The following is a 12160-nucleotide window of genomic DNA, read 5'->3' as shown; positions in this document are numbered from 1 at the left end:
CTACAGCCCACTTCTCTGTGTGCATCCGAAGAAGTGGGCTGTAGTCCACGAAAGCTTATGCTCTAATACATTTGTTAGTCTCTAAGGTGCCACAAGTACTCCTGTTCTTTTTGCAAAGTTACACAGTAAATTTGATCATCTAGTTTAGAGTCTTTAAATTGTTGTCATTGTTTTGAGGTTAGCAATGGCTGAGCAGAACAAGATTTTCAGTCTAAACAAACAATTGCAACAGATTTAAGAGAGTTTGACAGATTGCATAAGCTAATCTATATTTTCCATTTAGAAGAGATTGCTTTTTTTCAGACACTTTGGAAGGTGAGGACGAATGGGTTCAGGAAGTTGCAGAATTATGGCTCATGCATTGTTCAGCAAGCCCAACTGCAGAGATATCAGATCAGGTGCTGTGGCTGCACCTCTTCTCAGACATATACAAAGTGTTGTTCTTAGTAGTAGTTATTGTATGAAATATTTTTAGATGTTTCCAATAAACTTCTGGATTTGACAAGATTTGACCTTTATAGGGTACAGCAAGTTCCACATGCATGGCCACATGAAGCTAGCTGTTGAGATTGCATTATGTTCTGCCAACACTCCTGATGCAAATGAAGTCACAGCGGTTATGGGATCAAGCCAACAATCATTCCTAATTGTCTCGTCTCACTGACATTGCTGTAGTTTGAGACAGCTCAGCTGGCTTGGTAATCCAACCTTAAAAAGAAGAAACTGTGAAATACAGCTGCAACCAATTTGGTATTTGATCTGGAAGAGAGCTGTCTGAACTCATATAATGTTGAACTCTGCTTAGTTTCTGAAAGGGGGCTGATATATCATTTACCCACCACCAGATCATAAGAAATAGTTTGTAATTTGAGGGAAGTAGAGCAGTTAAGAAGGTAGCTTGCTGAGAGAGACAATACATTTCTTTCTTGTGTAGTCAAGAATAGAAATGTTGGCTCTGTTTGCATTATCTAAGAGTTTCTCAAACAGTGAGGCTTTAGTGGGGTCCTAAGAAATCCAAGGCTCAGATGGGAGACTACCCTGTTTAAAACTTTGCTAAGAACACAAGAGCAGTGTTTCAAACTCTAATCTATCTTTCTTGTAGTGTGAATGTAGTTTGGTCAAATTTGCAAAACTGAAGTAAAAGGTTTAAGTCAAATTCAGAGTAAGGTTGTTTCACCTGAAACTCTTTGTATATTTATTCAGGAAAGATGCAGAATATGCTTTCCATACCCTTCAATGTGAATTTACTTCACTGCAGCATCATAGCACTTGAGCCCCTGTTACCTGCCATTTGGAAGTAGGCAGGTAAAATTATCACCAGCCTCTATTCCTTCCATTCACAGAAGACTTTGATACATTCATTAACTCTCCTTTCCTGGACTGCTCCCCATCACTGGTTTGCACAAGTCACAAAAAGGCAAAGCCAGTGAAATGGGTAGGTCCACATGAAGCAGCAGTATCAGTGTATTAAAAACACATACATATTAAGGTGCGTCAGTTACACCTCAACAAGATTAACCTCTCAAGAACAAAGAAGGTCCCAAACTAAATGATAAAACATTAGATAATTCTGTATCTGTTTTGAAAGTGAATGTTACTGGCCAAGAAAAGTTCATCCTAACACAAGATTTTATTTATTTTTTTAATCATGGCTTCAGTAAGGAAATGCATTTGTCATGCAGTGATACAAAAATAAACCTTGCCATGTGATTGAGAACAGAATCAGCTACAGTCTTTCCAGTTTGTCTGTGAGTTCAGCAAAAGAATGGGAGAGGGGAGAGAGAGAGAGTTGTCTTTCATTTCAATGCTGAAATAGGTCTGTGCAGCTTATGGACTTTCTTGCCTGCTGGTGTCTGCTTAGGATTCTTAGCTGCTGTCAAAAGACATATAATCTAACCAGTCAACCATTTGTAACTAAATGCTGTGCAGCCATGAATTCTATGGCATTACCCAACAGAAAATTCATACAGAAATATGGGTCACCTAGAAACCCAGGAGGAAAAAGGGGAGACAGAATGGATGGTATAGTGGACAGCATCATCAACATTAATAATGGTTGGCACTCATAGAGTGCCTTTTATCTGAGGATCTCCGTGTTTTACAAAACATTCATTAAAATATAATGAAAGTTGTAAAACGGCCAACACCTACTGTGGTGAAACCATTCTTTGTTTGAAGCTATGAGAGAATCTCATACCTTGACAACACCCCACCAGAATTCCTTAATGGGGAGGAGGAAGTGCTGAGAGTTTGCCATTTTGATCATTACTAAGCAAGCTTTAAAACAGTTTTGTAACACTGGAGCAACACAAAACTGCTTCATTGCACAGGAGGATCTGGCCCAGTACCTTTTGTTACTTTTCAATCCATTTTTAAACATTCTGTTTTAGTGTGTAGCTATTACACCTCTAAGTCCTGTTGAAATCAGCACCGCTTCTGTGTTCTGAAAGGGAAGGGAAGAGGATGGAAGAGAGAACTAGAAAACCCTTGTTTTCAAAAATCAGCCCCTTAGTTGCGTACAAAATATAAGCATATATAAAATATGTTGCACTGATTGGTGCTCTTCAAATACCTAGGGTAGAAAAGGTAAATTGCACATGTAAAATATGCTGTTATGTGTACAAAGTGGGTAATTTACCATTTGCAATCATAGTTACCTATTTTGAATGTGCAGTTACATGTTTGTAAAGAGGCATGTTTTGCATGCATGTTTCAAGGCAAATTTTGGAAAATTTGGCTCAAACAACCAAACATAAAATTGTCAATCTTAGCCATTGTCATTTAAACAAGAAAACTAGTCTAAGTCTGAAAGTGTTAGCATGTGTATACAAGCTGTTGGTTTTATGATCAGGTCAGCTTGTCATCCATTCATGGAGGAGATTCACATTTTAAAATTAATCACTAATTGCAAAGCAGGTTGATGTTTAAATGAACAAACAAATTACCAAAAGAAAAAGCAACTCTTTGAGCACTTAGTAATTGTTTTTGTCTAAAGCTAATGATCATTGGCTTGTGCTGTGCCTAATAATTAACTTATCCATAGAACATTAACCCACATTTATGTGTCTTCAGTAGCCTGTATTTTAATTCATGCTATTTCTGGTTTGGTTCTCACACTTGCTTTAAATATGTATTGCCCATCGCTTTAAATATGTATTGCTCATCACCTAAAATACCTTACTTTGATCAAAAACTTAATTTTAATCTTATAATAATTTTTGTATAATAGTTGCTAAGTGCTTGTGATAAAGATGTAACTTTCTGTAGTGAGCTGAGTTGCCTTTCAGGGTTAGAAAAGTATGATCATTCCTATCAAAACTACAACAGGTAAACTAAGGAAATCCTGCTTGGCAAACAAGCTGGAATTTTTCTTCTGAGTTGGCCTGTTTCACAGACAGCAGCCTTTCCTTCGGTCAGTGTAGTGATACGTGTGGATAATCTTCCTTTCAGCTATTTTGCCCGACAGACATTGTCAAACCTTAGGGCTAATTCCTGCAAGGTACTGAGAGTTCTCTACTCCCGCTGACCTCAATGGAAGTGGAAAGTGCTCATTACTCTGCAGAACGACCCCCTTAGACAACAGGCTTCCCCCCAGCTGGAGGTGCCTGCACAGTTCTGTGCTCTCCCTCCCTCACCAAAGAACTCCATTCCTGCTCCATTCCTCCCCACCCTAAAATCATCCACCTTTCTGCTGAAACAGCAGCAAAATAAACCTCTACAAAATACTTAGCTTAATGAGTAGCCAAATACGGGTACAGTAAATTCATTCATCAAAAGTTTTTGGTTTGTTGTTTCTGTGCCTATGCTACTGATGTTTTTCTTGCTGGTTAAAATGTACATATCTGAAAGTGACAAAATAATAATTACAAAAAACTGAAGCTGATTAAAAAAATCAGGTCTTCCTGAATGTCATTTTTTGAGTTGGATTAGCAAATGGATTAAAAAAAGAAAAGAAACATTTTAAAGTGCTTCATTGGGCAATGTGAGCTCACATTCCACTGATGTCCTTATCTACTTTTCCCCATTCCTTGAACTTTATGTGTGAACTTAGGGAGAAGAGACTCTTTATAAATCTCACTACTTCAGGTAATGCCCAATAGCGCTCAAACATTTTTGAAGGAACCCACTTGACAAATAACAGTTAAAGCATGTAATATGCAAGGGTTTTGTTCTCCAGTAACTCCAGCAGTTCACTGCCACTCTAATTAATCTGTACATTATCTTCCAATAGATTTCAAATGAAAACCCACTTGGCAACAGGAGAATTTAGAGAGAGAGAGAGAGAGAGAGACACACACACACACACACTTAATCTGGCAATACATTTTCTTATAGTGAACATGAGTCTGGAATGATCACAAGAACTTCGGTGAAACTTCAAAATACAGAAATGTGAGCCAGATGCTACTCGCCACATAACTGGCAGTTGAGAGTACAATGCAGAAAGTCAGTTTCTTTTATGGGAAACATACCCTGGTCTATTTGATAGTCTTGTTGAGCTGGAGAAAGTGTGTTGTCCAGTATGTACCCTACTGATTGTGACTACAGGACTAAAAGGCATGCTGTAGAGTTGCTTATTCCTTCAATAATATTTTTTTTCTTGTGCCTCTCCCCCAGGGAGGAAGATGAATATTCCGAACTACGATCAGAGCTCAGCCAGAGCCAGCATGAGGCTAACGAAGATTCACGCAGCATGGACCAGGATCAGACTTCTGTTTCAGTACCAGAGAACCAGTCCACTATGGTCACCGCTGACATGGGTTAGTGATTTTCTGAATAGACAGGATGTCTTCTACTAGTAGAAAGCCATTGTAGCCTTTAAAATACTGATCAGAATGCTCAGAGGGGAAAGAAAATAAATCATCCAGGCCTTGTTAATCAAACCAAAGATGTTGTGGAATTCTCGAGGAGAATAAACAGTAGCATTTAAAATAATCTCAGAACCTTGATCCCAGGCCATAAGAGCTAGAATAGCTGCAGAGGAAGAACAGAAAATGAGCTTTTCACGAAGAACTGAAGCACCTAAATGAGTGCCCTTTGGGAAAGGGGAAAATGAAGGGAATGCACACACACTTACCCTCCTCTAGAATAGTATACATGTTCTGACTTGACCATATAATTGGCTGATTAATTGGATGGATTGATTTTTTTTTTAAATCCTGTTCCTGTTTTGTTATTTTACCAAATAGCAAAAACATTTTATTTATAAGTAAACTGAAGATTGTTTTAAATGCTGCTAGTTTATTTAACTATAAAAGGTTGATGGTTGGAAATTGCGGAGATGAAATGAAGAGAGGCATCTAGAGACATTAATAAATGGCAGAGTAATGTGCTGTTGTTAAACTTCTCTCTCCAGGCCATAACTTTTAAGACTTGTTGCTTTCTGAGAGCCATTAATTTATGTACAGGTAGCAAGTTTCTAAATGACACTTATCTGTGCTGTGGAGTGTTAAGGAAGGTTCTTTATGGCAAAGAGTCCAGTAATTATATTGTTTTTCGGATGTGCTCAGACAGGGGATTTCAAAGCTGAAATTAAAGGGTAGTCAGTACTAGCTGTAGAGATCCGGTTCTCAGACTCCAGCAATAAAGACGTTCAGTATTGGGGTACATAGACACACTGCTTTTTACAGGCTTGGGAGCATCATTGATATCCATATTAGAGGGGAAATGTCTGTCTCATTGGATCAGATTCTGTTCTCATTCACATCAGTGAGAATCAGGGATATATCCTTGGCTGTAGTGTAGTTCCCCCTTCCTTCTGTCAGGTATTTATTAGATGCTGATCACCACAACGCCTAGAGGCCAGCGTGCCTTGGGAAAGTCATGATGCACTGGATCTTGATGAAAACGTTGCACTAAATCCGAAGTCCAATATGACTGATCCAAGAAGAGACAAAGATCAAAATATCACAGAGATGTTTTCTAAGTACTTTTATTACAGTCATACGGAGGGTCAAATTCTGTCCTCAGATAAATCTGTCTCACTCTCACTGAAGTCAGTAAAAATTCAGCTGATTTTTAATGGCAATTGTGCCTCTCTGAGGGCAATGTTTGTGTCCCAGTGAAGACTCAGTTAACAGTATATTTTTATTTCAGTCTTTTCTGTTGCAATAGCTTAGCAGACACCAGTTGTGCCCTGATTTCTCTTTCGAGAGAGGCAAACTCCTTCCTCTTCCCCATTATAACTTTAAGCTTTATCTCAGATGGAAGGGGGAATCTTGTTTGCCATTTCCAAAAAGAACGAGGATCCCTCTTAGACACAGAAGGACTCTGTGACACATCACCTATTATACAGTGGATGGGTTGTTGTCAGTATCTGAATTCCTGTGACTAATGCACCACTGAGAAAATATGCAGATTTACTGAGTAAATGGGGTGGTAGTTTGTTCAAGTCTTCTAAACCTTCCTGCAAAGGAAGGCTTAATTCAGGGAGTCTGTAACCCACTCTTGCTAATATTGGACAGAAGGGGATTAATTTCGGTGGAGGTACATCAGGGATGAATTTGACCCAAATAGTTGAGACCTCAATACATGGGTTTCCCAAGACAAGTTTGTAGTTGCTGACTGAAAACTGAGGACAAAAAGAACATGTGGCTTTTCTTCAGAGAGGGACTCTGTGTTTGTTATGGTTTTGTGGTTGAGTTTTTCTATTTTCAATAATTCATGTGCTAAACTGATGAATGTACGTTTTTGGATATGTGCCTAAATGTCACAGTAGATTTTATTCTTAATTGAAAAAATAAACAAGACAAGAGGCTTAGTCTCTAAACTTGGTATTTTGGTGAAACACATGAGGTCAGATAGTTTAACTTGACACCAAGAACTAGAGTCAGGACTGACATACACAACCGTATTGACTTCAGAAGGATTGTATGGAGTGTAAACGAACACTGAATCTGGCCCTGAGCTAAAACATTTAGTTTCTTTTATAGTGGGATTCTTATTATGTTTAGAGTGTCTTTTTTCTCTCTCGCTTACTCAGTGAGAGCAGAAATTGTGTCCTATATGTACATCAGTACACTAGTGTAGACTGGCTACCGTTTCAGCCAATCAGAATTATAGATTAGAAGAATGGTATTATCAGGATTGTAACGGGTTCAGTCACAGAGACCCCCTTGGGATTGTCACCTGATGTGCTGGAATTACCTCTGAGCCTGTTTTCCCTGATGGCTTGGGACTCCAGAACCCTGCCTTGTTGAGCCAGACATGCTAGTCTGCTGAACCACGCCCCCAAAGCTGCAGGCTTTAACTGAAAACCACTCAGCAGGTTACTTATCTCCAGCACACAAGACACCAAGTTCCCAATGGGATTCAAACCCCAAATAAATCTGTTATACTCTGTATAAAGCTCTGTATATACTCTGTAAAAACAGGGTAAACTCAAAAATTGTCCGCCCTCTATAACACAGGTATTAATCACTTACTCTGGGTTAATTAATAAACAAAAGTGATTTTATTAAGTATAAAAAGAAGGATTTAAGTGGTTTCAAGTAATAGCAGACAGAACAAAGTAAGTTACCAAGCAAAATAAAACAAAACACGCAAGTCTAAGCCTAATACAGTAACTCCTCACTTAACGTTGTAGTTATGTTCCTGAAAAATGCAACTTTAAGTGAAACCATGTTAAATGAATCTAATTTTCCCATAAGATTTAATGTAAATGCGGGGGGTTAGGTTCCAGGGAAATTTCTGGGGGGCAGACAAAAGGCATTATATACTGTACAGTACTGTACTGTACTGTATTGTGGTTGGGAAGTGCCCCTGGCTTACCCCACACAGGCACAGCCTGCTGCAGGCAAGAATGCTAGGAAGCACCTTTGCAGCAGCAGCTGCAGCAGCTTCCCCGGAGAAGAACAGGCTCGGACTTTGCCGGGAATGCTCCAGACCCGCCTCTTCCTGTCCTCTCCACTCCAGGCCCACTTCTTCCCACCCCCACTCCACCTTCTCTCCGGAGCACGCCACATTCTCTCCCTCCTCCCCCCAAGTCCTAAGAACCGCCAAACAGCTGTTTGGTGGCGCTTAGGACTTCCTGGCAGAGAGGGGGAGGAGCGGAGACGCAGCTCCCAGAAAATCCTAAGCGCAAAGTGCTGGGAGGGAGGGGGAGGAGCGGAGAAGCCCGTGTGTCGCCTCCTAGCCTTCGCTCCCAGAAAATCCTAAGTGCTTAGGACTTCCTGGGAGGGAGGGGGAGGAGCAGAGACACGGTGCTTCCCCGCTCCTGCCCCTCCCTCCCAGAAAGTCCTAAGCGCCGCCAAATGGTGGGGGAAGTGCTGGGAGGGACGGGGAGGAGGCGGAGAAGCGGAACTTGTGAAATGCTCCCTTGTAAAGTCGCTGCTCTGCCACAGAATCTTACAAGCAGGCAGCCAAACGACATTATAAGGAAGCATTGCACAACTTTAAACGAGCATGTTCCTAATTGAGCAGGCACGTAACATTGAAACAATGTTAAGCGGGAGGACGTTAAACGAGGAGTTACTGTACATTTAAGAAACTGAATACAGGTAAATCTCACCCTCAGAGATGTTCCAATAAGCTTCTTTCACAGACTAGAGCATTTTTCCTTGCTGAAAGGCTGAAGTTCAAGTGGGCATCAAGACAGATTTGGAGGAATGGTTGAAAAGGATGATTTCAGGTCATAGAGGTGCCAGTGAAGTTGCCACAAATACTGGTACAGTTCTTGTTATTTCCAGCTCAGGTGGTAGCTAGGGGATTTCTCATGCCCCCTTTGTTCTGTTCCACCCCCTTGTATATCTTTGGCAGAAGGTGGGAATCCGTGGTCTCTCTCTGGGTGCCCCCCCCATTCTAAATGAAAAAGCACCAGGTTTAAGATGCATTCCAGTACCAGGTGACATGATCACATGTCCTGTGAGACCCCAAGCCTCCATTCTTTCTGGCCTGACTCACAGGGACACAGGAAGGCTTACAGGTAAACAGAGCCATTTACAACCAATTGTCCTGGTCAATGGGAGCCATCAAGATTGTAAACCACCATTAATGGCCCACACTTTGCATAATTACAATAGGACTTCAGAGTAATACTTTATATTTCTAGCTTCAGATACAAGAATGATACATTCAAACTAATAGGATGAACACACTGAGTAGATTATAAGCTTTGTAATGATACCTTACAAGAGACCTTGTGCATGAAGCATATTCTGGTTACATCATATTCACACTTATAAACGTGTGGAGTGCAACATCACAAGGGTCATCCTCATTATGATTTTCTTTCCAAATGATCTCTTTTAAAAGATTATTTCTCTTGCGTTTCTCCTCATCACCGAAACTCAAATATATTGTATATTAAATAAATACATAGCACTTTTTCCCTTCCCTCTGCCATTTGTCTATTAAGTAAATTGCATCTGTGTGTGAACGAGATGTACCATACATAAGCACCATTATAGGAAATCATTAAAACAGCAATCTTTTAATTCTTGTTGCCACATTTGCTAGCCTGAAACTCTCCATGAGCTTGTGACTGTTGTTAGTCAATGTGCAGTATTTACTTCTCTACATGTGGTAAACTGTTTAAAAAAAAAAAAAAAGTTTTCAATGTACCAGGCCTATGCATTTCATTAGTAAGAACATTTCCAGACAAATACCTTAGAGCAGAATTGCACCAAGAGTCATCTGACCTTTGGGCATAGTAATCACTGTCCTGAGTTCAAATTTAATAACATAGAAAATACTTGGCTTCTGTAAACAGCCATAAGGAATAAACAGGTTGTTGTATGTCATTTTACATCTCAAGCTGAAGTAATTACTCTAGCTTCAGAAATAAGGTAGCTGATCACAAATACAAAAGTGACTATAAAACAGCCTCACATTTCAACTACCAATTGAAGGGATACTGTCACAGTAGTATTAATAGTAATAACAATGTAATGCATGTGAAGTATATCTTATCCAAGGATTTTAAAGTGCTGTAAAATCCTTAATAACAACTCTGTGAAGTAAAGACATATTAGTAGAAGAATTCTATATTTTAAAAACGATAGGCAAACTTTTCAAATTTGGGTGCCTAATGTCTAAATATGGATTTAGTTGCCTGCGTTTAGTTGCCCAAATTTGAAAAGTTTGGCCTATATTCTTTACCTGTGTTACTAATAATACTTTAGATTAATCAGATTGAAAGAATTTTCACAATCCAATTTACTTTTCAATATTTGTTATTTCTTTACTTTTACCACTTCATTGATCCTGGACAGTGATCTTTTTTTATACCTTAATACAAGGATGAGACATTTCCATTTCCAGCACAGCAAGCAAATGTAGAAATACAAAATATTGCTACACAAAACTACTAACTTTCATAGTAAGCTTATAAGGTATTCCTCCTACTCCCCAACACAAGCATCCTTCTGTCTTTGTTTATTTTAGTTTTACTATCTCTTTAAAAATAATCCCTTGTGTTGGTGATTTAGCCTGATGTACATAACTATGACCTAATAATAACATGGCACTGCATACTGTACTAACGCAGCAAGCTTATTGACATGCCAACTACATCAATGTGTCATAATACACTAATGCTTTTAGATATGCTGCTCTTCTGCTATAGGCAACAAAAACATCAAGAGATAAAATTATTAATTTCTCTGCTGTATCTTGTAAATCCTGTGAGTGGGTTTATGCTAGCTTCCCTTTGAATTGTGGGTCTCTCTGACATTGTTATAAATGGGAGAAACATTCCTTCAGGGCTAGAACTTAGCACATAAGGTCTTGCCTTGTGAAGGAAATGTTTTGTAAAATGAGACAAAATGTATATACAGGCATTATTGAGTTTCAGGAGCACAAGCAAAACAAGTAGATTTTACAGTTAAACATTCTTAATGCTGCAGTTGTGACTCGGAAATGAATTTTATTAATAAATAAACTTATTTGGCAGATTATTAACGCTAAAGCATATTAATTGTTTTCGTAGAGAACTGAGTTTGTGGGAAGTTCATACAGATACAACTTCAGTATGAGTTCATGCACATACAACTTCAGTAGGAGTTTTACATGCACACAGGTTGCAGGATCAGATGCTGCTTTGGCCATCCATATTTGTCATGCCACTGATATGTTGATGGGTTTGTTTTTAACATGAATTCCCTTTTTCCTGCACTAATTTCACATTCACTCCAGGGCTACATTCTTTTGCAATCCTATTCCTACACAAAGAGAATTTTTGAACATTTTTGTTGATCTCCCTATGCAAAGTTAGAAATACTGCATAAAGGCAAGGGCCCACGATTGCCGCCCTGTCATTTAAACACAAAGGAACAAATGCTACCTTTGGATTTTGAGATAATAGTATTGAGTCTGTGTCTTGCATTCTATTCTGTTCTGTTCTGTATCGGTTCTTATATTGTGCTCATCGCCGATACAGACAAGCTTCACCGATATGTTAGAGAGTTCCGTTGTGCCAGAGGAGCATAGTTGTCGATCATGGTGTTCTCCCAGGGCTTTATGTGGTCATTTAAATAGGCTGGGCCTAGGCCATGGAGCTGGCTGGAAGATAAAGGATTGAGACCTTGAACTTGATTTGAAATTCTATGTGAAGCCTGTGTAACCGAATGAGACCATCACTAGCACATTGGAGGACATAAGTATTTTGGTTTTAAGGTTGCTTTTATTTCCCCCTAAATGTTAATTGGACCATTTTTTTTAAATGACTGCCTAAATTACAGCCACAAAATTTGTACATGGCAAGCCTTGCATTGCATACAGTTGTCTGGTTTTTGTACATATCTGTGGATGTAATTTAGGTGGTCAGGTTTGTCAATTTGTCTGGTGTTAATCAAGGTAGATGAGTTTTTGGTTGTGAACTTAAGGTCATTTATTTCATAGTCCACAGGCGCTGACTTTCCAAAGTGCCGGGAGGTGCTTGACCCCCAGCTTTGTCCCAGGCCCCGCCCCCATTCCATTCCTTCCCCCAAAACCCCACCCACACCCCACCTCTTCCTACCACCTCTTACTACCCCCTCTCCGCCCCGCCTCTTCCCGCCCAGTTCCACCCCCTCCCCCAAGCACACTGCTTCTTCGCTCCTTCCTCCCCGCCTCCTGCACACCGGGAAACAGCTGTTCACGGCGGGCAGGAGGCATGGGGAGGGAGGGGAAGGTGCTGATCCGTGGGGCCCGCCGGCGGGCAGGAGGCACTAGGGGGAATGGG

The 12160-nt window shown here is 39.9% G+C and overlaps 1 protein-coding gene across 5 annotated transcripts in view; it reads left to right on the top strand.

The window, feature by feature from the left end:
* Positions 1–12160, top strand: part of MCC (MCC regulator of WNT signaling pathway) — a 321315-nt gene that overhangs the window by 230778 nt on the left and 78377 nt on the right. For all 5 annotated transcript variants that reach the window (XM_034773020.1, XM_034773019.1, XM_034773022.1 and 2 more), the window contains one exon: positions 4618–4760. In XM_034773020.1, coding sequence (XP_034628911.1) covers positions 4618–4760 — 143 coding nt within the window. The remainder of the gene's footprint in view (positions 1–4617; positions 4761–12160) is intronic.

This window comes from Trachemys scripta, chromosome 6 (genome assembly GCF_013100865.1).
Source record: "Trachemys scripta elegans isolate TJP31775 chromosome 6, CAS_Tse_1.0, whole genome shotgun sequence".
NCBI lineage: Eukaryota > Metazoa > Chordata > Testudines > Emydidae > Trachemys > Trachemys scripta.
The sequence above is the reverse complement of the archived record's forward strand: the minus strand, read 5'-3'. Positions and strand labels throughout refer to the sequence as shown.